Source organism: Elephas maximus, chromosome X, assembly GCF_024166365.1.
Source record: "Elephas maximus indicus isolate mEleMax1 chromosome X, mEleMax1 primary haplotype, whole genome shotgun sequence".
NCBI lineage: Eukaryota > Metazoa > Chordata > Mammalia > Proboscidea > Elephantidae > Elephas > Elephas maximus.
Window position 1 is genome coordinate 55,893,209 of NC_064846.1, and position 27,428 is coordinate 55,920,636.

General features: G+C 43.7%; 3 protein-coding genes and 1 pseudogene across 8 annotated transcripts in view; 2 read left to right on the plus strand and 2 right to left on the minus strand.

Annotated features, from left to right (window-relative positions):
* Positions 1 to 7,433, minus strand: part of LOC126068709 (nuclear RNA export factor 3-like) — an 87,565-nt gene extending 80,132 nt beyond the window's left edge. The window contains 18 exon segments of the mRNA XM_049871447.1: positions 208 to 280; positions 874 to 916; positions 1,013 to 1,128; positions 1,236 to 1,294; positions 1,389 to 1,496; positions 1,634 to 1,689; positions 1,776 to 1,844; positions 2,194 to 2,230; positions 3,397 to 3,506; positions 3,667 to 3,774; positions 3,887 to 3,975; positions 4,115 to 4,184; positions 4,304 to 4,384; positions 4,508 to 4,612; positions 4,724 to 4,807; positions 5,447 to 5,600; positions 5,821 to 5,995; positions 7,430 to 7,433. Of these exon segments, the coding sequence (XP_049727404.1) occupies positions 208 to 280; positions 874 to 916; positions 1,013 to 1,128; positions 1,236 to 1,294; positions 1,389 to 1,496; positions 1,634 to 1,689; positions 1,776 to 1,844; positions 2,194 to 2,230; positions 3,397 to 3,506; positions 3,667 to 3,774; positions 3,887 to 3,975; positions 4,115 to 4,184; positions 4,304 to 4,384; positions 4,508 to 4,612; positions 4,724 to 4,807; positions 5,447 to 5,600; positions 5,821 to 5,995; positions 7,430 to 7,433 (1,541 nt within the window).
* LOC126069623 (protein BHLHb9-like) overlaps positions 1 to 27,428 on the minus strand; it is a 283,683-nt gene that overhangs the window by 173,224 nt on the left and 83,031 nt on the right. The window lies entirely within an intron of this gene.
* LOC126069639 (protein BHLHb9-like) overlaps positions 1 to 27,428 on the plus strand; it is a 241,386-nt gene that overhangs the window by 33,216 nt on the left and 180,742 nt on the right. The window lies entirely within an intron of this gene.
* LOC126068710 (nuclear RNA export factor 3-like) overlaps positions 22,305 to 27,428 on the plus strand; it is a 31,104-nt pseudogene continuing 25,980 nt past the window's right edge.

Here is a 27,428-nt window from a genome sequence, read left to right on the forward strand (position 1 = left end):
CTGGTGAATGCTGGGGTCAGGGTGAGAGCCCTCTATTCCAGCGTCAGAGCCTACGCTCTTAACCACTGGGCTCGACTGCTCCTGGGATCTACCTTTTGGAATTCTGCCATGTTGGAGAAACCCAGAGGGATGTACCATCACCTTCTGACACCACGGGTCCCAGGCTTGGATGGGTGTTCCCACATGGCACCCACAAGAGGCAGTTACCTAAAGTTGCTGGAAGGAGCAGCAATGAAGGTCCGGGTGAAGGCACGGACATGAGCTGGAGACATTCCTTCCACTTCAAGGACAACAAAAAATTCCCTTCAGAGTTGCCCATGTTTTACACGCTCACCAGCAGCTTTCCCCAGTCATGGTCTTACCTGATACTCCTGTGGCACCCTGAAGGGGGCCAGACAGGGACAAGTGTTTACTGGGAGTCAGGATGGGGTGTCAGCAATGGGGAAGGCAACCACAGGACCAACCACAACCACAACCCAGTGATAGGGCCCTACTCTGTGTCAGGCCCTGTGACACACTCTTCACAGGTTCATTTGACTTGTTTTTCATAGCAGCCCAAGAGATGGGTATTACTAGCCCAATTTTAAAATGAGGATGCTGAGAAGGAAGCAAGCGTCCCAAGGTGTCAGAGTGAGGGACTGAGATGAGAGCCATCAAACTCCACAGGCCGGGTCCCTAAGCCCTGGGCTGTGCTGGGGCAGAAAGTTGTGGGCTTAGGTGAGACCAGGGTGGGTCGGGGGCAGGGTGGGATCTGGGGATCCCAGAGGGAATAGGAAGGGAAGGGATCAGGGAAGCCTGGAGAGTTCTGAGAGGGAGTCAGTCAGGCGGAAGGAGCAGTAAGCGACATGAGGAAGGGTCTCTACAAACACTCACCCTCCTTGAAGGCCCCACTGACAGAAAAGCAGAGCATCTTTTCCTGAAAGAGTAAAACAGCTCAGGCTCCAGGATCCTCTTAAACCCCCTAAACAGCTCCACCCTGTGGGCCAGCCTCAGGGCAGAAGCAGGTGCTCACCGTCTGGACACACGTGTCCACTACCAAGGAGCTGATGTCATGGTGGGTTCTGGGCAACACACTGAGGAAGTCAACAATGTCATGTTTTGTGTGTTTCAGCAACTGAACCCGCAGGACTGTGAGGGGAGGAGAAGAGAACATCAGGGGCTGCCTCACTCACCTGGCCCTAGGACTGACCACTTCACACCTCCTCTCCCACCCATGTTTCCCCTCACACACTCACTGGGGTCCTTGAGCTTCCTCATATTCCTGTTCCCCTTGGAGTATTTGTCTAAGCTGTTTCTAGGAGAACAAGAGGAACACGAGATAGCTGACTGACCAGTGTCTGCTGGGGAGTCACACGGTCCAGGGCTGTCACTGGGTCTGTGATACTCACGGAACTAGGTCATCAGGGTTGCAGGGAATGGCCAGCGAGAAGCAGGCCTCATTGTGGTAAGCATCCAGGAGGCCATGCCTGTCCCCGTAGTCATAGACGCAGTAATACCTGTGGGGAAGTAAAGGGGACAGGCTCTCTGTGGTCTGGGACCCTGAGTGGACTTGAAAGCCCCCATGAGCAGGCCTGAGCCTTGGTGACCTGGCCCATCACAGGTCTCCCTGCCTTGGTGTCCCAGGGATACTTACTGGTGCAGGAATAGTAAGATTAGATTCCCCAGGGTCTCAGATCCGAAGATGCTCCCCTGGAATCAAAAGGGTTCTCAGGACCATGGCTGTTATCCTCTCCTCACCCACCCACCCCCAGCCCAGCTTGATCCCACCTCCTCACCTTGCAGACTGGTAACTTCTTGGAGGCTTCAGTGCCAAAGACAATGGGTGGGGGTCCCTCTTGGTTATCCTGGGGGAGGGAAGAGGAAGTCAGCAGTGCAGACCAGGGAGGTGGCACTGAATGGTCAGGGAAAAGGATGGGCCCAGGAGAGGGTGAGGGTCAGAGGTCAGGGTGAAAGGGCCTTGGAAATTCCATGGGCAAGACTACTGTGATGTCTTCACCAGGGGCTCCCAGGAGCCTGTAAAGAACTGCAGAGAAGGTCCATAGACTTTATCAGGTTCCCTTATCGGTCTGTCCCCCATGAGGATTAGGGGTCAGATACAAAAATCTAACCAGGTCAAGAGCTAAGGAACTCATGACAGGTTGCCAGTGTTGTCTGTACCAGCTAGAGGAGTCGAGGATAAAGGAAGACACTTACCAGGCATAATAACTTGGGGAACAATTCCAGGATGGAGCTGTCAAATATAAGACAACACAGAAAAGCAAGTAATGACACAGCTGGCCTGCTTCAGGGAAGCAAGCAAGCCTGCCAAGGAACACATCCAGGTGACCTGTCCCACCTATACTCCAGTCCTACCACCCATCCTAGACCCTGGGCACCTCCCCCATGGACTCACCCAGGGAGAGCTAGTGGGCGCTCTCCCCATACCTGTCTCCCCGCTCCCTCCTCCTGGGAAGCTCCCACAGGAGAACCCTGACCCCCTTCTCCAGTGACGCAGAAGTAGCATGTGGAGCCCAGGCTTCAGGAAATCCTTCCCCTCCCTGCCTCACTTACCTCCCTCCAAGTCCCCAGGGAAGGCTTTGAGGGAGGAGGGAAAGGGGATGGGCCCAGGGCTCTGCTCCCTCACCAGGTGTCCAGTGCTCTGCTAGGCCTGGCTCTGGACAACACCAGGACATCCCCAAGGATGGCCCCAGATGCCAGGGAGGGCGATCGGTGAGGCAGGCTAGGAGGCAGGGAGAGGGTGAGGACAGAAAGCGAGTGCAGGTAGGAAGGGAAGACATTCGCCATTGGAGACAAAAGAGAAAGAGAAAGCCAAAGAAAGGCAAGAGGGAGAAGCTTACTGTGGAAGGTGGGGATTAGTGAGAAAGGGGGGAAGAAAGGCGAAATGGCACCCCTGCTGCCGCCCTGTCCTTCATCTGCTACTGCACTTGGTGTCCAGTGCTTTGTCTATCTTAATTCGTCCCTTGTCTGAGGAATCAGGCCATCTTGGTCCATCCTGTGTTGCCCTGAAGGGCCAGGCAGTATGCCATTACGTGGTGGAGGAGGGGTCAGTGCCCCTGAGAGAACAGTCCCCCTGTCTCCTCATCCACTATTGTCCCCTGTCTTTTACACTGAGGACCTGCCTCACGATGCCCTCTGCTCACTGGAGATAAGCTGTTTCTGACCCTTGAATCAGGAAACTCAGATTTCTCTCCTAGGAGGGCCCAGTTCCTTCACTGGGCCATAGGAACAGATATCATGATAAGATATCCAACTGCGGCAGGTTGGGGGACCCTTCTGGAGCCAGGGAGAGACAGCTCATCATACGACAGGGAGGTAAGTCCCATCTCAGCTCAGAGGCAGATGGGCACTCTCAGGGGCAGCTCAGGCTGCCAGTGGGCAACAGAGGGCACAACTGACCTTATGTTGGTGGACTTATCTTGGAAGGTGGTGCACAGAGGGTTTTTGTCTGCAAACATCTCTTCTGGCTCCAGCCCTTTGACCTTGTCCAACTCCCCTTCGGACTTCACCTGTAATTATGATGAGAAAACATGAATCAGGGAGAGAGCCATGAGGACCCTGCAGCCCAGATCCACACTCTACCACAAATCGCCTTGCCTAAATCTTGTCATCACCCTAATGAGCCCTAACACCTTCCCTTCAAACAGTGCTCTGGCTATTGCCTCTCACATCATTTTTAGAGAGGTTCATGCTCTTGAGGTTGGGGTCCTTCTGCATGGTGTTGGGCAGGGCAACCAGCTGGTAGGATGTATAGCTGCTCGAGTTGAAGGACAAAAGCTGTAATGAGGGAAGAGCTAAACTGAACGTCCAAGAGCTGATATCTGGGACAAATGTGCCCTCCACCCCATCGGTCCCATCCTCCCCCTCAGCACTGGGTCTAAGACCTCACCTTGGTCCTGCTCTCTTCATGGATCCACAGGGAGGTAGCCATGCAGTTTCTAAGATTTGGCCTCATTTCAATATTATGGGTCATCACGTCTTCAGGAAGAAAAGAGGAGGGAATCAGAAGGATGAGAGGAGCCCGGCTGGACCAGCCCCAGCAGCAACACCTCCCTAAGTTGCCCTCTAACCCTCCCTTTGCCCGTACCTGACCTAAAATTACCGTTGTCAGTCATACTTGGGTCGGAGTGGACTTTCCGGAGATCAAGAGCTTGCTGGGGGACTTCATATCCTTTGTTATTGGTCACCTGCACAGACAGAATCAGGGGTCAGTGACTCTGAGGCTGAGGTGGAACCCAGGTAATCAGTGAGGGAGCACGCAGTGGATCTGGGTGTGGGTGCACATCATGTCTTGAGTCTGCATTACCTTCAGCAGTTTCACCGTTTCTAACTTCAGATCCTTCTGCACAGAGTGGGGTACGGCACAGGGGCTGACAAAGATGGATATCTGCAGAGAAGACAAGAGAGGTTGAGTAACTACCAGGAACACTGAAACCCAAGATCAAGAAAGACCCACCACCCAGCCTGCCCTCTTGCTCCTAGCTAGCCCTGGCCATGTTCTGACACGCACACTTTCATTTTCTTCATCCCAAATCTTGCCACTGACTTTCTTCAACTCGAAGGCAATGCTGGCATTCTCCACAAAGAACTGGGCCTGCATGTTCTCATAGTGAAACTTCAAGGAGAGAGAGGGGCAAGAGAAATACAGTATGAGGCCAGACTCGTGCTCAGCCTGGCCCCTCCACCTGCCCTGTGCCCACCCAGCCGCCTCCTTGTCCTCTCTTACCTCGATTGGATTGAAGGGGACACTGCATTGGCTCTGGATCAAATCCAGCAGCCACTTCTCATCATATTTTATGCCAAATGGAATCTAGGATCAAAAGAAAGGATGGGAGCAGAGACTGAAATGATGCAAATAAAGCTTAAATAGAGACTCAAGCATGTGCTCCTTTCTGATCTTTTACCAAGCTTTAAAATAATTTCTAAACATAGGCCAATGTCCATTATGGCTAACTTTTGTTCCAGTTACAGGTTTGCTAAACGCTTTTTTTTACATTCAAATATTTTCCTCCAAATATTCAACTTAGGATCCTTAGCATGATCTTCCTTTTGTAAGGTTCCAGGAGATTCTACCTAATGCAGATCCTGCCTGCCCCTCCAACAAGGACTCCAGAGACTTGACCCCATCCCTGTCCCCTACTCCAACCCCTATGTTTGAGTCAAACTGAGCCATGTGGTGGGAGTTTCTCCATCTCTTTGTGAGCAGTTTCCACCTTTGCCTTTAGACAAACTTCCCATTCTCCCTGCCTTCAGCCTCTTTCCTTTTTATTACTTCTCCCAACCTACCTTTGGACAAATCGAGGATGTTAACACCTAGTAAGAAAAAGGAAAATTTACCAACTCCCTGTGCCCCAGCAAAGTACCTAGTGTCTCCAGGACGAGCTCCTCGCCACAGCTCCACCCAACCTGTGTCTCCTGCACATTATGTGCATTTTGCCAGGACACTCACTGTGACCTTGAACCAGCTTCTGGAGCTTCCATCCTGCCTGTTCCCCTCCATTGCTTCCTGTGGAGGTTTCCTGTCTCTCTCCATATTCCCATGGGTTTGGTCTCCTCTGTGACAACTGCCTCCGCGATAGTAGGTTGGGATGGCATAGGGTGTGCTGTGGGGATGTGGAGAGAAAGAAGGCGTCCATGAATGCCAGGAAAGTCTTCTAACACCTCGCCCTACTGATGTCAAGGCTGTAATAATGTTTGCCCAATCATTAATCTGGTCCTAGCATTGCCCACTCTACCAGGTTGGAGAAGAGGAATGACAGAGTTACATACACAGTTACGTATTCCACTAGCTGCTACATGCCACTATGCAGAGTGGTCACTTACTATCTTACTCTAGGGCCCACGTGGGCATCACTCATTGCCATGTCTCTATCTTGGTCCTGGCGTGATGACAGATGAATGCTGGGCCTGACTTGTTGAGGCCAACTATCATATCGCCTTTGTGAAATACCCCAGGGTCTTGCTCTTCTTTGGAAGTAATCAACTTGATGACTATCCCCTGAAAATAAGAACAACATATCAACGGTCCGAATGCCAGAAAAACTTTTGTGAAAAAATTTTTGCTAGTGAAGTAATTTCACTAACTTTTATAATGTGGAAAGGCTTATAGCACAGTGCTACAAAGGTTGAAAGACTTCTCTGCGGCTCTTCTTCCTGGGATATAAGAGGTAGTTGGCATTCACACCCCAGGAGAGAGCCAGCACAGCGGAAGGCCTCCGGGAAAGGGTCCATTCTGTGATGGTAGTCCCGGCCCTGCTCTTTTCAGTCTGAGTGACTCGGGAAAAGTTGCTTAACATCTCTAACCCTTATCTCCCTCTTCTGCTCTAGGGGAATAATAAAATCCACCATGAATGTTTGGTGTTATGATTCAAGGGTTAAAGGCAAATTCCCCACTCTGACTTAGAGAAATGAAAGCTAGGTCTAAAGAAAATACCCAAAATGAAGCCTGGAGAGATAAAATGATGGAGAATACCAAAGGAGGGGGCGGGGAGTTAAAGGGGATATAGTGATTAAATCTAACGCGAGTTTAATTGGAGCCTTGGAAAGAAAGAACAGGCATAGTGAAGAAGTAGCATTTGGAGAGATCATCACTGAGAAATTTCCAAGAGTAACAAAACATATCATGTTGGTAAAACCAGATTAATAAGACAAAAAGTATCCTTTAAGAGAAAAACTTTTCTAAAAAAAAAAGGACCTTTCATACTGATAAAAGGTTCAGTTCCAGAAGAAAATCATAATAAAACAACTCTTAATCTGTGTGCACCTCTTAACACAGAAGCCAAAATGTACACAGCAAAAACTGACAGAAGTAAGTGAAGACACAGGCATGTCCACAGTGAGAGCGGGACACTTTAATTAAGTGACAGACGAAACAGGTAAACCCAGAATCGGTTAGATATAGAAGATTTAAGCCATGTGTATAAAAACATTTACTTATTGGGATAGAACGATGCATATAACAACTATACACGGAACATTCCAGGGTAGATCATATTCTGGGCCATAAAACAAGCCTCTAGAAACTTCTATGGAGGTGATGCAATCTACCCTGTACGGTTGGTGTGAGGATTCAAGGCTAAGAGCGGGTTTCCAGCCCCTCCCCCACCTCCACTTTGAATCACAAGAATGTTAATTTTCAACACCCCCAGCCCGGGTGAGCTTCTCCACTCCCCAAACTCTAAACCACTTGAGTTAGGACTTTCCTTTCAACCAGAGGAAGATTTTAACTCAGCTATTATGACCAAACGACAGGAAGAGAGGTTTTCCATGCAGAAACATGACAGGGGTCTCAGGGCCCACCCAACCCCCATCCCCAGGAGAGTGGAAAAGTCACCTGCGTCCTTACAACCTCCCATCTAAAGAGGTCTCCTGGTATTTGGGGGTTGGGGGAGGGGCCCAGAATCCCTCCAGCCTCCTGCCTTGACTAACTCACCCATGGTGTGGCCCGCAGCCAGTGTCCTGTCACCAATGTCCTCACAGGAATTTCCTGAGGAGAATCTGTCGAGTCTGGAGCTTGGGGTGTGGGGCGGATCCAGGATGGCTGTTGAGGAATGTGAGAGCACTCCCTAAACCACCTTGTCAGGGCCACAACAGAAAGATGGAGTCCTCACAGGAAGTCTCTTCCCCAAGGACGTAGAGAGGAGAGCCCTGTGCGCCAAAGAAGACTTAACTTCCTGTTCTTACTGCCCCCTGAGTTTGCTACCAGCCTTACACCCAGGGAGCCATTCCCAACTGAGCTATCCTCCTGCCCTCTGCTGAGGTTGTTAACTGGGGTCAGGAGGCCTGAGAGCCAGATATCATAGCTGCAAACTCAGGGAACTGAGGGTAGGGTGTGTACCAAGAGCTGTGTCTGTTACATTACATCGTGTTCCTTAATTCTGCAAACTCAAGGAACTCTGAGGGCCTGCTGCGTGCCAAGCTCTGTACTTGGTTTGTTACATCTATTTTGTTCATGTATTCCTCACAAGGGCGCCCTGAATGCAGAATCACCAGCACTCTGCGGTTGCTGAGGCTTAGTGAAGTGCAGGAGTTTTTTGCAGTTGTTCAGATGCTATATGGGAAAACAGAGATCGGAACTGAGCTCCAGGGAATGCGGATGACCCCTCCTCCTACACAGCGTTAATAGAGTCTTGCTGCAATGTATAGTGTTTTTTTACATTAAGGCAAAGTAACAGAAAGACCTGAAAAAAGCAGGAAATAACTGCAGCCATCCCAGAGACAACATATGAAAAAACAGACCTGGAATCTATAAAGGAAATAACAGACTTTGGTTTGTCTTTGGAATGACATGGGGCGGGGGGGTGGGCAAAAGGAATGCCTTTTTCTTTAAAAAAAAAAAAAAAAAAGGACTCAATGTAGATAGCGTCCCCCTAGTGGTTGGAGTCAGAATTGTAGCTCTGAAAGTCTGAGGCCATGAGGCTTTGCAACAAGGAGGCAGTGCCTGGGCGCCTCCAAATCAGCTAAAACCTTCTCAAACTTTCCATTCCCTGGAAGCAATCTCTATCCCTTGAGAGAAGTCCAGCCCCTGAGTGAGGAGAAAATAAATTTGCATGTGATAGTGTGTACACATTTAGGCTGAGGAAACTATAAGACAGAAATACACATACACAGATAAATGGTCAAGTCAAAAGTTGTATTTAAAAAAAATAAAACCTTACACTATGAACATTTTTCTAAACCAATACATATGTGAGAAAGTTTTTATAAATTTCTTTCAATATTTTCAAGTGTTTCTCTCAACAAATTTGTTTAATTAGAAAATACTAAACACTAAAAGGAAACCCTGGTGGCGTAGTGGTTAAAAGCAATGTCTGCTAACCAAAAAGCCGGCGGTTCAAATCCACCAGGCACTCCTTGGAAACCCTATGGGGCAGTTCTATTGTGTCCTAAAGGATCGCTATGAGTCTGAATCGACTAGACGGTAATGGGTTTTTTTTTTTTTTTGAAACACTAAAAAGTCTACTTGGAGAATAATTCTGCATCTCCAATCTATAAGATCCCTTCACTGTGACCCACAGATACTAACTGTAAATAGATTGGTGCACACTTTGCACATACCTTCCTCTTTCTTGTTGTTGTGGAGCATCTGGGGTCTGAATGGACCAGGGAAGGGGAGCTGGTATTTCCACAGGATGCAGTTGGTGTGTAGAGTGGGACTTACTGTCCACCACACACTTGGCATCAGAGGTGGGTGATCTCAGCCTCCCTGCCCTGGTTTTGCACAGTTGCTGACGTGAGCAGGAGCCCTGAGAGGACTCTGACAGAGCACCAGTCCTCCAGGCCTAAGGGGAGGGATTTCATCTACACCATCATCTTCATCACCAAGAGGGCTGGGTGTTTGAGTGTCCTGGGGGCATGGAATAGGCAGCAGGGGGATTTAAACTAGGTGTGTGGTCCTGGAAAAGCATTTAACTATGTTACAAATTTAATTAGAAAAACAAAGGGAAGTCATAAAAGACCTTGTCTATCACAAAACAAAATGTCACATATGAAGAAATGTGAATAATTGGAAGAATAAATATTTGGAACACAGTGTTTGGGCAAATTCTTGGTATATAAGCAAATCTCATTACCTAAAAGAATATTTTTCAAAGTCTATACTCAAATAATTCAGAAAAGAATTACATAGTGCAGCGAATAAAAATATTAATGTACAAAAAGTAATGAAATATCTAAATACAAAGCACCCAGCTGAATTGTGCGACCAATATCACAGGCTGGGGGTCAGAAAAGGAGGGCAGAAGGGATTCCAGTACTTTTTGCAATTGTCTTCTTACATTTCCCACAGTTTTCTGGATGTGCTCAACTTGCTGGTAGTAGATTTCTATACAGAATTAGCTCGCTCCTCTCTTCTTCACCTGGCTAAAGCCTTCTATCTTAATCTCAAGTCTTGGCTTAAACATCACTTTCCATGGGAAGTCTCCTCAGACAACACTAATGGTTTGATTACCCTTAAGCTTCTAGTAACTCCACATCATCACCACCTTCAGATACACTTTTCCATTTTTTTTTCACAGAGAGCTATTTTTTACTGCAAAGTAGAGTTTTAAATAAACATTTTTTCAAGTAGTAAAAATACAAATAGAAAGGTAAAGAAATCCTTTATAAATTAACATAATTCAGTTCAGTGTAAATAATGTTAAGCTTTCTCATTCATTCATTTAAACTTTAAAATGTGGCAACAAATGAAACATATTTTGGAAAGAATAAGCTGTAACCAGTCAAACCAAAACTCACTAATAAGAGCAATAAGCTTGCTAGGCAGGTTTGAGGAAAGAACTTTAATTTGTTATATTTTATTTATTGATCTTCTAATAAAGATTCATATGAGTAAAGATAAAATACATTACATATAAGCAGAGGCTACGAGCAAATCAATGTGCCACGTATAAAATGAATGATTATATTTTAATCATCTTAAAATTTCAAAAAATATTTCCACTATCTATATGTAGTTAAGATTTTAAAGTTTAAAAACACAAAGACTAAGGTTTTATAACCTATTTCTTTTAACTTTTATTGAGCTTCAAGTAAACATTTACAAATCAAGTCAGACTGTCACATATAAGTTTATATACACCTTACTCCATACTCCCACTTGCTCTCCCCCTAATGAGTCAGCCCTTCCAGTCTCTCCTTTCGTGACAATTTTGCCAGCTTCCAACTCTATCCTCCCATTCCCCCTCCAGACAGGAGATGCCAACACAGTCTCAAGTGTCCACCTGATATAATTAGCTCACTCTTCATCAGCATCTCTCTCCTACCCACCGTCCAGCCCTTTCATGTCTGATGACTTGTCTTCGGGGATGGTTCCTGTCCTGTGCCACCAGAAGGTTTGGGGACCAGCACTGCCAGGATTCCTCTAGTCTCAATCAGACCATTAAGTATGGTCTTTTTATGAGAATTTGGGGTCTGCATCCCACTACTCTCCTGCTCCCTCAGGGGTTCTCTGTTGTGTTCTCCGAAGGGTAGTCATTGGTTGTAGCCGGGCACCATATAGTTCTTTTGGTCTCAGGATGATGTAGTCGCTGGTTCATGTGGCCCTTTCTGTCTCTTGGGCTTGTAATCACCTTGTGTCCTTGGTGTTCTTCATTCTCCTTTGATCCAGGTGGGTTGAAACCAATTGATGCATCTTAGATGGTTGCTTGCTAGCGTTTAAGACCCCAGATGCCACTCTTCAAAGTAGGGTACGAAATGTTTTCTTAATAGATTTTATTATGCCAATTGACTTAGATGTGCCCTGAAACCATGGTCCCCAGACCCCTGCCCCTGCTGCGCTAGCCTTTGAAGCATTCAGTTTATTCAGCAAACATCTTCGCTTTTGGTTTAGCCCAGTTGTGCTGACCTCCCCTGAATTGTGTGCTGTCTTTCCCTTCACCTAAAGTAGCTCTTATCTACTATCTAATTAGTGAATACCACTCTCCCCTGCCCCCACTCTCGTAACCACAAAAGAATGTTTTCTTCACAGTTTAAACTATTTCTCAAGTTTGTATAACAGTTGTCTTATATAGTATTTGTCCTTTTGCAACTGACTAATTTCACTCAGCATAATGCCTTCCAGGTTCCTCCATGTTACGAATTGTTTCACAGATTCCTCACTGTTCTTTATTGATGCGTAGTATTCCATTGTGTGAATATACCATAATTTATCCATTCATCCGTTGATGGGCACCTTGGTTGCTTCCATCTTTTTCCTATTGTAAACAGTGCTGCAATAAACATGGGTGTGCATATATCCGTTCGTGTAAAGGCTCTTATTTCTCTAGGATATATTTCAAGGAGCGGGATTGCTGAATCGTATGGTAGTTCTATTTCTAGCTCTTTAAGGAAGCGCCAAATCGATATCCAAAGTGGTTGTACCATTTGACATTCCCACCAGCAGTGTAGAAGTGTTCCAATCTCTCAACAGCCTCTCCAACATTTATTATTTTGTGTTTTTTGGATAAATGCCAGCCTTGTAGGAGTGAGATGAAGTCTTATTGTAGTTTTGATCTGCATTTCTCTATTGGCTAATGATCATGAACATTTCCTCATATATCTATTAGCTACCTGAATGTCTTCTTTAGTGATGTGTCTATTCATATCTTTTGCCCATTTTTTAATTGGGTTATGTGTCTTTTTGCAGTTGAGTTTTTGCAGTATCATATAGATTTTAGAGATCAGGCACTGATCAGAAATGTCATAGCTAAAAACTTTTTTCCAGTCTGTAGGTAGTCTTTTTACTCTTTTTGTGAAGTCTTTGGATGAGCATAAGTGTTTGATTTATCTAGTTTTTCTTCTACATTCTTTATAATGTTTTGTATACTGTTCATGCCACGTATTAGGGCTCCTAATGTTGTCCCTATTTTTTCTTCCATGATCTTTATCGTTTTAGATTTTCTATTTAGGTCTTTGATGATCCATTTTGAGTTAGTTTTTGTGCATGGAGTGAGGTACGGGTCTTGTTTCATTTTTTTACAGATGGCTATCCAGTTCTGCCAGCACCATTTGTTGAAAAGACTGTCTTTTCCCCATTTAACTGTTTTGGGGTCTTTGTCAAATATCAACTGCTCATATGTGGATGGATTTATGTCCGAATTCTCAATTCTGTTCCATTGGTCCATGTATCTGTTGTTGTACCAGTACCAGGCTGTTTTGACTACGGTGGTGGTGTAATAGGTTCTAAAATCACGTAAAGTAAGGCCTCCCACTTTGTTCTTCTTTTTCAGTAATACATTATTTATCCGGGGCCTCTTTCTCTTCCATATGAAATTGGTGATTTGTTTCTCCATCTCATTAAAGAATGTCCTTGGGATTTGGATTGGAATTGCATTAAATGTATAGATCGCTTTTGGTAGAATAGACATTTTTATAATGTTAAGTCTTCCTATCCACGAGCAAGGTATGTTCTTCCACTTATGTAAGTCTCTTTTGGTTTCTCGCAGAAGTGTACTCTAGTTTTCTTTGTATAAGTATTTTACATCTCTGGTAAGATTTATTCCGAAGTATTTTATCTTCTTGGGGGCTACTGTAAATGGCATTGATTTGGTGATTTCCTTTTCCATGTTCTTTTTGTTGGTGTAGAGGAATCCAACTGATTTTTGTATGTTTATCTTGTATCCCGATACTGTGCTTAACTCTTCTATTAGTTTCCGTGGTTTTCCGGAGGATTCCTTAGGGTTTTCTGTGTATAAGATCATGTCATCTGCAAATAGAGATACTTTGACTTCTTCCTTATCAATCTGGATGCCCTTTATTTCTTTATCTAGCCTAATTGCTCTGGCTAGGACTTCCAGCACACTGTTGAATAAGAGTGCTGATAAAGGGCATCCTTGTCTGGTTCCCGATCTCAGTGGGAATGTTTTCAGGCTCTCTCCATTTAGGGTGATGTTGGCTGTTGGCTTTGTGTAAATGCCCTTTATTATGTTGAGTAATTTTCATTCTATTCCTATTTTGCTGAGAGTTTTTATCATGAATGAGTGCTGAACTTTGTCAAATGCCTTTTCTGCGTCAATTGATGAAATCATGTGTTTCTTGTCTTTTGTTTTATTTATGTGGTGGATTATATCAATTGTTTTTCTAATATTGAACCATCCCTGCATACCTGGTATGAATCCCACTTGGTCATGGTGAATTATTTTTTGGATATGTTGTTGAATTCTATTGGTTAGAATTCTGTTGAGGATTTTTGCATCTACTTTCATGAGGGATATACGTCTATGATTTTCTTTTCTTGTGATGTCTTTACCTGATTTTGGTTTCAGGGATATGGTGGCTTCATAGAATGAGTTTGGTAGTATTCCATCCTTTTCTGTACTCTGAAATACCTTTAGTAGTAGTGGTGTTAACTCTTCTCTGAAAGTTTGGTAGAACTCTGCAGTGAAGCCATCTGGGCCAGGGCTTTTTTTTGGGGGGGGGGAGTTTTTTGATTACCTTTCCAATCTCTTCTTTTGTTATGGGTCTATTTAGTTGTTCTACCTCCGTTTGTGTTAGTTTAGGTAGGTAGTGTGTTTCTAGAAATTCATCCATTTCTTCTAGGTTTTCTAATGTATTTGATTATAGTTTTTCATAGTAATCTGATATGATTTTTTAAAATTTCAGGTGGGTCTGTTGTAATATCGCCCATCTCATTTCTTATTCAGGCTATTTGCTTCATCTCCTGTTTTTCTTTTGTCAGTTTGGCCAGTGGTTTATCAATTTTGTTGAGTTTTTCAAAAAACCAGCTTTTGGTCTTGTTAATTCTTTCAATTGTTTTTCTGTTTTCTATTTCATTTAGTTCAGCTCTAATTTTTATTATTTGTTTTCTTCTGGTGCCTGAAGGTTTCTTTTGTTCCTCTCTTTCTATTTGTTCAAGTTGTAGGGAGAATTCTTTGATTTTGGCCCTTTCTTCTTTTTGGATGTGTGCATTTATTGATATAAATTGGCCTCTGAGCAACTCTTTTGCTGTGTCCCAAAGGTTCTGATAGGAGGTGTTTTCATTCTCATTGGATTCTATGAATTTCTATATTCCATCCTTAATGTCTTCTATAACCCAGTCTTTTTTGAGCAGGATATTGTTCAGTTTCCAAGTGTTTGATTTCTTTTCCCTGCTTTTTCTGTTATTGATTTCCACTTTTATGGCCTTATGGTCAGAGAAGAGGACAAGCATGCCCTTATCATCACCCTTATTCAACATTGTGCTGGAGGTCCTAGCCAGAGCAATTAGGCTAGATAAAGAAATAAAGGGCATCCAGATTGGTAAGGAAGAAGTCAAAGTATCACTATTTGCAGATGACATGATCTTATACACAGAAAACCCTAAGGAACCCTCAAGAAAACTACTGAAACAAATAGAAGAGTTCAGCAGAGCATCGGGATACAAGATAAACATACAAAAATCAGTTGGATTCCTCTACACCAACAAAAAGAACATCAAAGAGGAAATCACCAAATCAATACCATTTACAATAACCCTCAAGAAGATAAAATACTTTGGAATAAATCTTACCAGAGATGTAAAAGACGTATACAGAGAAAAGTATAATACACTTCTGCAAGACACCAAAAGAGACCTACATAAGTGGAAAAACCAAAATGCAATCAGTGTCACTGAGTTGTACCTGTAGAAATTGCTGAATGGATGAATGTTTTGGTGTGTATGTTTTCGCCAAAATAAAAGAAAACCCTGTGGATCACAACAACAACAACAAAATCTTCAGCAAGGAAGTAGAATAACTAAACATCATCATGAATCAACTGGATCTAACTGACATCTATAGAACACTCCATGCGACAGCAGCAGAATACATGTTCTTTTCAAATGTGCATGGAACATTCAGCAAGACAGAGTACATCCTGGGTCATAAAACAATCTGTAATGAATTTAAAGAATTGAGAACAGAGTGTCTCTTGGACAAAAATAGTATGAAACTACAAATCATTAATAGAAAAATAAGAGGGAAATCTCCCAGAACATGGATACTAAACAACAAATATCTAATTTATCATGGGTCAAAGAGCAGAATTTCCAGCCACTTCAGACCCAGACAAGGGAATCGGGGCTGTGATCTCAGTGACTTTTATCCTCCCTTAGCTGGGCTCATAGCATGGCCTGGACCTCATGAAGAATCAGCCGCTCCCCAATCATGTTCACCTAATTCAACAACTCACTGGGATGGGGAATCAAGAGAGTGGCAGACCCTGAATCAGGGGCCCACCTTCTCCCCACCACGTCCTGCCGCATGACCCCATTGCTGCCTCACTAGCCTTACTTCAGGTTTCCATAGGAATAAGGACATGCTCCTGTCACCTCAGCAGCAGAGCCTCCATCCACAAGGCTTCTCCTCATGGCTGTTCCACTCTGTTCCCAAAGAAGTACGGCACTTTGACCCTTAGAGACCAGCACCTTTTGGGCTGGCAAAAGCAAGTGGGACCGCACCTGTTTACCAACTCTCCAGTGCCTTCCCAGAGCTGAGCATGTGAAATTTAAGTCCTGACCATGTCCTACAGGGCTCTGTGTCCCCTGGCCCCTGCCTTCCTCACTCCTTTCATCTGGGGCACGGTCCACTCCTGTACTCACTCTGCTACATGGCCCTCCCTCATCCCAAATGTGCCAATTTACTTCCCACACCAGGGCCTTTCTACATACTGCTCCCCTGGGACATGGGAGGCTCTCCCGTCATGAGCTCTCTCGTGTTCACATTTGAGGTTCGATCTGGGTGTAATTTTTCAGAGGAGTTTTCTGTGCTCCCACCAAAACCACCACCATCCAGATTAGATGCCAAGTGTTATTCTGTCTCATAGGACACCAAAGTTTGGCCCATAATGCCACTTGAGCAAATGTGCTTGACAAATAGGGGAAAGTTCAAGTAAAGCAGATGGCACAGTGCCTGGGACATCATGGGTACTCGCTCAGTCCCGGTATCAAACCCCCATTGGCCTGGCTCCCTGGTGCAATCCTCTTGGGCAGCTGAGGAGAAGAGGGAGGAAATGACTCACCCAAGTCCTGTCAGGGGTGAGTCCTAAGGCACTAGGACTCGGGCAGAACTCCTGACAACTTGCTCAGGTAGCACTCATCCTCAAAATGAACATTCCAAGCTCTATCTGAAGTACAATGCTGTCAGTGATGGGATAATACACACATGACTACAAGGACCACCAGGTAATACAACTATCAAACAAATTCACACATCAACCGTTAATGCCAAAGATGAGGAAATTGAGGATTTTATTTTTTTAACCAACTTCTGCAGTCTGAAATTAATCAGACTTGCAGTCTGGATGTATTGATAATTACTGGTGGTTGGAATTGGAAGTTGGAAACAAAGAAGGATCAGTAGTTGGAAAATATGAACTTTGTGATAGAAACGATGCCAGAGATCGCATGATAGAATTTTTCAAGATCAACAACTTCTTCATTGCAAAAGCTTTTTTTCAACAACATAAACGGTGACTATACACGTGGACATCGCCAGATGGAATATACAGGAATCAAATCACCTACATCTGTGGAAAGAGACAATGGAAAAGCTCAGTATCATCAGTCAGAGCGAGGCCAGGGGCTGACTGTGTAAGAGACCATCAATTGCTCCTATGCCAGTTCAAGTTGAAGGTGGAGAAAATTAGAACACGTCTATGAGAGCCTAAATATGACCTTCAGTATATCTACCTGAATTTAGAGATCATCTTAAGAAACAGATTTGACACACTGAGCACTAATGGCTGTAGACGAGATGAGTTGTGGAATGACATCAAAGAAATCACACGTGAAGAAAGAAAGGTCATTAAAAAGGTAGGAAAGGAAGAAAAGACCAAAATGGATGTCCAAAGAGACTCTGAAACTGGCTCTTGAACGTAGAGTAGCTAAAGTGAACGGAAGAAATGATGAAGTAAAAGAGCTGAACAGCAGATTTCCAAGTAAAGTATTATAATGGAATATGCAAAGACTTGGAATTAGAAAACCAAAAAAAAAAAAAGGAAGAGTCTGCTTGGCATTTTTCAAGCTGAAAAAAACTGAAGAAAAAATTCAAGCTTTGAGTTGTACTATTGAAGCATTCTACAGGGAAAATTTTGAACAGCACAGGTAGCATCAAAAGAAGATGGAAGGAATACACACAATCAGTGTACCAAAAAGAATTAATTGATCGATATTTAACCATTTCAGGAGGTAGCATATGATCAAGAACAGACTGTGCTAAAAGAAGAGGTCCAAGAGGCCATGAAGGCACTGGTGAAAAAAAAAAACTCCAGGATTTGAAGGAATATGAATTGAGATGTTTCAACAAAAAGAGGGAGCTCTGGAAGTGCTCACTCGTCTATGCCAAGGAATATGGAAGGCAGCTTCCTGGCCAACCAACTGGAATAGATCCATATTTGTGCCTATTCCCAAGAAAGGTGATCCAGTAGAACGCAGAAATTATAGAGCAATATCATTAATACCACACACAAATAAAATTTTAGTTAAGATCATTTAAAAGCAGTTGCAGCAGTACATGGACAGAGAACTGTCAGAAGTTCAAGTGAGATTCAGAAGAGGATGTGAAACAAGGGATATCAACCCTGGGAATTGGGTGAAAGCAGAGAATACCAAAAAGATGTTTACCAGTGTTTTATTGATTATGTGAAGGTATTTAACTGTGTGGACATGACAAATTATGGATAACATTGGGAAGAATAAGAATTTCAGAACATTTAATTGTGCTCATGAGGGACCTGCACATAGACCAAGAGGCAGTTGTTTGAATAGAACAGGTGGATTCTGCAGGGATTAAAGTCAGGGAAGTTGTGTATCAGGGTTGTATCTCCTCAACATACTTACTCAGACTGTATGAGAAGTAAATGATCTGAGAAGCTGAACTATAAGAAGAAGAATGCAGCATCAGAACTGGAAGAATACTTATTAACAACCAGGGATATGCAGATGATGAAACCTTGCTTGCTGAAAGTCAAGAAGACTTGAAGCACTCACTGATGAAGATCAAACAACACAGCCTTCAGTATGGATTACACCTCAACATAAAGAAAACAAAAATCCTCATAAGTGGAACAATAAGGATCATGATAAATGGAGAAAAGATTGGAGTTGTCAAAGATTTAATTTTACTTGGATCCACAAACAATACTCATGGGAGCAGAGGTTAGGAAATCAAATAACGTGTTGCATTAGGCAAATTTGCTGCAAAAGACCTCTTAAAGAACTGAAAAGCAAAGATGCCACTTTCAGGACTAAGGCATCCCTGACCCAAGCCATGGCATTTTCAATCACCTCATATGCATGTGAAAGCTGGACAATGAATAAGAAGGACCAAAGAAGAATTGATGCCTTGAACTGTGGTGTTGGTGAAGAATATTGAATATACCATGGAGTGCGAGAAGAATGAATAAATCTGTCTTGGAAGAAGTACAGCCAGAATGCTAGATAGAAGCACGGATGGCAAGACCAAATCTCACATACTTTGGAGAAGTTATCAGGAGGGAGCAGTCCTTGGACATGGTCGTCATGCTTGGTAAAGTAGAGGGTCAGCAAAAAGAGGAATACCCTCAACGAGATCGGCTGACACAGTGGCTACAACAATGGGCTCAAGCATAACAACTATTGTGAGGATGGCACAGGACTGGGCAGTGTTTTGTTCTGTTGTATGCAGGGTCACTATGATTTCGAACTGGCTTCAGGGTACTTAAAAACAACAACTACATGTTCTAGGTATTCTGCTTGGTATCAAGACTTCCTTTTACAGATGAAAAGAGTGAGTCCCAGAGAGGTTAAGCACGTGCTCCTGGGTCACACAGCTAAGAGGAAGAGCTGCAACAATGACCCCCATGTGCTTCAGTCAAAGCCCATGAGTGGACCCAGGCATTTAACCTCCCCATTAGGTGAACAATGTAGAGAAACAGGACCTCCCACAGAAAACTGGTTGGATTGTAAACTGGTACAATGACTTTGTAGAGCATTTTGACCCTATCTAGCAGATTGTGCCTCCCTGATAACACCCCATGGGACCCACAGGTGCACCCCCAGAATCCCCAACAGGCGTGCACAAGAAGGTCCTTTGCAGCACTCCTTTTAATATCCCAATTGTGAAAACAAACCAAAAGCCCATCAACACATTGTTCTGAATAACAAATTCTGGTACAATCATATAGTAGAATGCAATATAGAAATAAAAATGAATACAATAAGGCTATAGGAATACAAGGCGGTATAAAGAAATAAAAGTTAGGTGTAAACTTAGAAAAATAGGGGTAAACATTAAGGTAGGCACAAAGGAGACTAACTATCCTACTCATCAAAACAAAATACAAGAAAAAATAGAGACTCAGCAGAAATAAAGTCAACAAAAACGAAGAAGACGAAAAAACGATATATAAACTACTCAGCACATTAAATTAAATGGGAAGAAGAAACTGTCAACAATACACACACAAAAAAAGAGATCAAAATGACAGCACTAAACTCATCTTTCCGTAATTACGCTGAATGTTAATGGTCTAAATGCACCAATAAAGAGACAGAGAGTGGCAGAATGGATTAAAAAACACGATCCGTCTATATGCTGCCTGTAAGAGTCACACCTTAGACTTAGAGACACAAACTAAAACTCAAAGGATGGAAAAAAAAAATCAAGCAAATGACAATCAAAAAAGAACAGGAATGGCAATATTAATTTCTGACAAAATAGACTTTAAACTTAAATCTACCACAAAGGAAAAGGAAGGACACTATATAATGATTAAAGGGACAATATGCCAGGAGGATATAACCGTATTAAATGTTTATGCACCCAATTACAGGATGGCAAGATGCATGAAACAAACTCTAACAGCCTTGAAAAGTGAGACAAACAGCTCCACAATTATAGTAGGAGACATAAACACAGCACTTTCGGTGAAGGACAGAACATCCAGAAAGAAGCTCAATAAAGACACGGAAGATCTAAATGCCACAATCAACCAACTCTACCTTACAGATGGATACAGAACACTCCACCCAACAGCAGCCAAGTATACTTTCTTTTCTAGTGCACATGAAACATTCTCTAGAATAGACTTAGCACAATCTAAAACATTGAAATATTACAAAACATCTTCTCTGACCATAAGGCCATAAAAGTGGAAATCAATAAGAGAAAAAGCAGGGAAAAGAAATCAAACACTTGGAAACTAAAAAATGCCCTGCTCAAAAAAGGCTGGATTATGGAAGACATTAAGGATGGAATGAAGAAATTCATAGAATCCAATGAGAATGAAAACACTGCCTATCAGAACCTATGGGACAAAGTGAAAGCAGTGCTCAGAGGTCAATTTATATCAATAAACGCACACAAACAAAAAGAAGAAGGAGCAAAATCTCTCCCATTTAAGAACCACTGCTCTAGATACACATTTCCAGTGGGTGGTTGAACCCAGGAGAAAGTTCTGAGATGGAGACATGGTGTATGGCCTTGTGGGTGCTGGCACATAATAGATACCCCATTAAATATTTATTAAATAAATGCATATGGCATATAGAATAGAGAATCACCAAACTTTTTTCATCCTTATGTATTTCTCTAATTCTAGGGAGGATCATTCTGTAGAAACCGTGTCAAATACTGCATTTTCAACCCAACAACCAAGGCACAGAGACATTGAGAGACTTGCCCAGGGTCACACAGCTGATATGTGGGAGTGAAGGTTGAGATGGTTTGATTCTTCCTGATCCTCAGGGACAGGAATGAGGAGTTTCAAATTCACTCTCCTTTACACCTTTGCTACATCACAGAGGGAGTTTTCTGGCCTGGTTTTGTGCCTGTCTTATCTCTGGAAGGGTGACCACTCCCATTTGGTCTTCCCCACACTCTCTGCGCCTGAATCATCATCCCTGAAGTGGGCATGGAGGTTCCCTTTATATACCATTACTTCTCCTGGTCCTGGGGCCCTGGGCACAGACACACTGATACACAGACGGGCAGATGGAGAGAGTAGGGCGTGAGTGCTTGGCTGGGAGGCCAGCGATATGGTGACCACTGTCCAGCCACACCCACTTCCAGCCTGGCTCAAGTGCACTACATCACAGCGTCCAGCTTTCGTCTTAGGACAGCAACGAGCTTCCTTTGCTGAGGTTCTAACCCATCACCTCCACAGGTATGTGGTAGGGAGGAATGTTCTGGAAATCACCCACACCACCCATCCTTCCAGGCCTCTGCATAGGGAGACCCCAATTCAACACCCAGAATGGAAGGAAAGTTGTGGAAGGGGCCTGGCTCTGGGTCCCACAGGGAGAGAAGGGATGAGATCTCCTGAAGCATGCTGCCCTTGGACTCTGGAGTGGAGGGCATCCAGCATCCATTGGACAGAGGTGCTCAGGCCCTGCATCCTTGTAGGCCCTGTGTGATGAGGTGGGTGCTCACCAGAGACTGAACCCAGCAGTCACCTTCATTCATTCATAACCACGTACTGAGTGGCTGCTGTGTGCCAGACAGTATGCCATGAAGAACGACAACGCCATTCTTGTATTACCATAGGCTCAGCCAGCCCCTACTGCTGTACCTCAACATTTAAAGGGTGATTGAAGTCCTGCTACCTGCCATATACGCTGTGCTCTGAGTTTTCTCATCTGTCCCTCAGAACAGCTCTGTGGGGAAGGTATGGTGAGTCCGATTTCACAGAAGAACAAGCTCAGGGTAACAGGACATGAGTCACCGCTCTAGATAAGCGGCACAGTTGCAATGAGGTTCCCTCCCGTGCCCTCCCTAGAAGACACCGAGCAGCCTCCCCTTTAGAACACGGACTTCCAGGGCTTGAGAAATGGCCCTTTTACACCCCCTGCTATTGTGGCCCCATGATACCTACTCAACCATGTGGTGAACAAGATGATAGTGGAGATGAACTCCTACCTTTTGTGCCAAGAGACCTGGGGGCAGGGCCACATCAATCGTCCCATCCCTGAAGAGGTGAGTGGACCTCAGGCAGAGTACAGGTGTTGCCCTGGGGCAGGTGATCTAGAGGGAAGGACATTAATAGCCAGAGAACTACTTTTATGCGAGGTACACTTTATATCTCATCTCCTTGAATCCTAACAGCTATCAGGTTACCCATTATTTGACCCTTTACCCATATAAGGGTTCTGATTTAAGGGGAGTTTAAGTAAATCGGGAAAGAACTTTGTTGTCTCTGGATCAGCCCTAACTGACACTATTCTAAGAAGTTTTCACATTTTGTCTCCAAGCCTCCAGGGTTTCTGGGGTGTTGTTTAACTTTATCTTTTTTTAAATGATGACCTGTACAGTTTTCAATATTATTATTGAATTAATTAATAGTAATATTTTGGGGGGTATTATTATTACTCAATACAATATTGTAGAAACTTTAAAATCAGGGAGAAAACATTTGTTAACTACCGGTGCATCTCAGATACCGTGTTGGTATTCATGGTTTGTGAAGCACACTCACTAACAAACAGAGATTGGCAAGTAATTTCAACAGAGAATTCACAGTAAAATATACATGAACAGTAAGGAGGTTAAAATGTGCCAGGACCAGAAGAACTGATGAGATGCAAATATAAATCCTGAGGATTAATATTAACTAATGAACATTTAGTGACAAAGACAAATTGCAAAGGAAGATGAGTAATGTACTTCCTCTCTAGGTGTGGCTGTCTAGGTGTACGTGTTTGTGTCTACCTCGCCGACAGGAACAATGCAGAGAACATGCTCCATTCCATTGACAACACACCTCTTGGGGTCAGGGGGTGTGAGTCCAGCCCATGAGAGATACAGGGTAATTTCAGTTTATAATTATACTTTCATATGTTGTTTGAAATCTTGCACTCAGGAGATAAGGTATTTTACAAATTTGGAAGACAAAATACTCATGTACAGATTGATAACCAAGTAATGTGTGTGCAGGTTCATTTTATTGAGTTTTATGGGGAACCGAAGTAGATAAAAATAATTGTTTTGACTGCTCGTGTGTGTGTGTGTGTGTGTGTGTGTGTCTAGGTCTCCTCTAGCTCTCTCACCCCAAATACGCACAGGTGCAGCTTTACATTCTGCTCAGACTGTTGTTCACTTCCAGTCTCATGTTTGAATATTCTGGAAAATGATGGATACAAAGAGGTTGTTGCCAATGGTTGAAAACTTCCAGAACACTCTGTCTGCTACCATTAAGCCAAGATCCCAACCTCCACCCCTCTATCCTTCCTGAGCCCCCTGTTCTCACTCTCGGTGTTGCAATCCTGGGCCTAGCCACCAAGTGCCATCCGTTGTCGTTTCTTTTCCTTTTTAAGGAAAAGTGGGTTTTGCGCGTTGAAACAAACATCACGAAACGGCTTGTTTGTTATGATATCAATTCGGTTTGAAAAATTCGTATGTATATTAAAGCAGTTACATTTTCTTTTGACCCCAACTCTCTGTCTCATTCATTGATTTGTCTCTTCCCTCATGAGTGTCAGCTAACACGTCCACACTGCAGAGAGGGCCCCGGCAAGAGAGCAGGGTTCCACACTACATCACCCCATCCCTACAGAGGCCTCCCACTCTCCTATTCTGTCACCCTTCTCCAGGCCACTCTGGACACAGCTGCCCAGACCTCGCTGCGACGCCCCCATCCTCTCAGTCACCCCCGCCCACGAGGCTCTGCGCTGTGCTGCCCTCTGGCACACCAAGGTACGCTACAGCTACCTGGTGTTTCACCCTCAGGGTGCTCAGAGCCTGTGTTTCTATAGTCTTATTTTATGCCTGTACCTTTGTCAGACAGAATCAGAATCATTCTGTACATAGGTTCATAACCTGGGTTTTAAGAGAGGGTATTGTGGTTTTTGGTCCTTTTATCAACCCCTCTGCAGAGAAGTTTGAGAGTGGGGAGGTACCTCGGCGCCACCTCGTGACAGAAGCCTGAACTGCAGCCTGAACTTGGCAGAGCAGAAAAGTGGGAGCAGAGGCAGTGGCCTAAACCCATGAGAGAGAGCTTTCTGGAAGGCTGGGTGGCAAAGGAGGCATACCCAGGGTGCAGGAATACAGAAGGCCTCCAGACGGGAGGTGCATTCGGTTTTTATGCTGAAGGGAAAGCTCTATGTGAGTGGAAGAAAAAGATCCTTTTTCTTTTTTGTGCTTCGAGCCTTCTGGGTAAACAGCTAGATATCTATATAAGCAAAAATGGATTGATGCCACTTGTTACCTTTGTAATGTCCTTTTGCACTTGCTGTGACCATCTTCCCATGTAAATACATTTCTAGGATAACATTTTTAATGTGTTTTTTTTTTTTTACATTAGCCTGGTGTTACACTGTGTGGAAGCACAAGTTTATTTCACCAGTACCATCCTGCTGAAAACTTCCTTCCTGTATCAGTTTTTCTATTACAAACAATAGTATACTTAACACCCTTGCTCATAGATGAGCAAATATCTTTGTAAACATGTCTTTATAAGTTTTTAAATGTGTTTTTTCCAAAGCATAAAGTCTATAAAATTTTAAGTTAATACATTACATTCAAAAATTCTACAACTAATTCCTATTCCTAATGACGCCGTATGAAAGTGCCTTTTCTCCACTCATGGGAAAGAATGTGAAGTGTTCCTAATCTGACAGGCAACAAATCCTCTCTCATCATTGTTTTCATGACAACGTGTCTTTAATGCCTGACTGCAATGCTATCCTATGGATGTGGCCTCATCAATTTTTCAACTCCATGTTGTTTGGGATTCACAGTGTTTCACATACTCCCTATTGTACACAATGTGTGGATGGCATCCTTTCCGTCTTTGTAGGCTGCTGAAGGGTGCGGTTCTGGGCGCACTTCACAGGGCCGTCTGTCAGTACCTGTGAGCTGCATGTGTCCTCTTGGCCCAGCATACCATCTCGAGAGAATTCTTGTGTTGTGATAACAGAACGTGAGGAGTATCTGAGTGTGTGAGTGTTTGTGAGTGTGTGTATGTGAGTGTGTGTGTGAGAGAGTACATATGTGTATGTTTGAGTATGTATGAGTGTGTGTGTGTGAGTGAGCCACTTCCCCTTTCTGGCCTCAGCTGTCACACGGAGTAACACTCCATGTAACTTTGCTCAGGGATGAGGGCTTTGGGGTCATATAAACTGAGTTTTTCATCTAGACTGCACTAGGTGATGGTTGGGTGATCTTAGCAAGCTTTCTCTCTGTTCTGAATCACATATCTTCCTTTCTAAAATGAGTATGAGAATGAGACCTACCCTATGTCTGTGGTTAAGACTAAATGAGATAATACTTGGAAAACAGTATGGTACCTAAATGATACTTTGTAAGTTATGAGTAGACCCATGAGTAGACAGTCTCTTCTTTTTACCAATAGTATTATTATTAGACTTCCCAGCCATCAACAAGGAGCATATTCTGGTTGAATTTACTATGCTATATGTTTTACGTGTAGTTTGTGATGGTGTTTCCCATCAGATATATCCTTCAAAAAATGGGGCTTGACATTAGAGAAATGCAGATGAAAACTATGATGAGATTTCATCTCACTCCAACAAGGCTGGCATTAATCCTAAAAACAAAAAATAATAAATGTTGGAGAGGCTGTGGAGAGATTGGAACACTTATACACTGCTGGTGGGAATGTAAAGTGGTACAACCACTTTGGAAATCGATTTGGCGCTTCCTTAAAAAAGCTAGAAATAGAACTACCATATGATCCAACAATCCCACTCCTTGGAATGTATCCTAGAGAAATAAGAGCCTTTACATGAACAGATATATGCACACCCATGTTTATTGCAGCACTGTTTACAATAGCAAATACATGGAAGCAACCAAGGTGCCCATCAACAGATGAATGGATAAATAATGTTATATTCACACAATGGAATACTACGCATCATTAAAGAACAGTGAGGAACCTGTGAAACACTTCATAACATGGAGGAACCTGGAAGGCATTATGCTAAGTGAAATTAGTCAGCTGCAAAAGGACATATATTGTATAAGACCACTATTATAAGAACTTGAGAAAGAGTTTAAACTGTGAAGAAAACATTCTTCTGTGGTTACGAGGGGGGAAGGGACGGAAGGTAGGAGAGAAACCAAAATAATTAGATAGCAGATGAGAACTACTTTAGGTGAAGGGAAAGACAGCACACAATACAGGGGAGGTCAGCACAATTGGACTAAACCCAAAGCAAAGAAGTTTTCTGAATAAACTGAATGCTTGGAAGGCCAGTGTTGCAGGGGCACAGGTTTGGGGACCATGGTTTCAGGGGACATCTAAGTCAATTGGCATAATAAAATCTATTAAGAAGACATTCTGCATCCCACTTTGGAGAGTGGCATCTAAGATGCATCAATTGGTCTCAACCCACCTGGATCAAAGGAGAATGAAGAACACCAAGGACACAAGGTAATTAGGAGCCCAAGAAACAGAATGGGCCACGTGAACCAGAGACTACATCATCCTGAGACCAGAAGAACTATATGGTGCCCGGCTACAACCAATGACTACCTTGACGGAGAACACAACAGAGAACCCCTGAGGGAGCAGGAGAGCAGTGGGATGCAGACCCCAAATTCTCATAAAAAGACCAGACTTAATGGTCTGACTGAGACTAGAAGGACCCCGGTGGTCATAGCCCCCAGTCCTTCTGTTGGCCCAGGACAGGAACCATTCCCGAAGCCAACTCTTCAGACAGGGATTGGACTGGACAATGGGTTGGAGAGGGATACTGGTGAGGAGTGAGCTCCTTGGATCAAGTGGACACTTAAGAGTATGGGGGCAGCTCCTGCCTGGAGGGGTGATGAGAGCATAGAGGGAGTTAGAAGCTGGCGAAATGGACAGGAAAAGAGAGCGGAAGGAGAGAGGGGGCTGTCTCGTTAGGGGGAGAGTAATTGGGAGTATAAGTTTTTTTTTTTTTAGCAAGGTATATATAAGTTTTTGTGTGAGAGACTGACTTGATTTGTAAACTTTCACTTAAAGCACAATAGAAATTATTTAAAAAATGGGGCTTGAGCAACCGTAAAGTGTTCTCA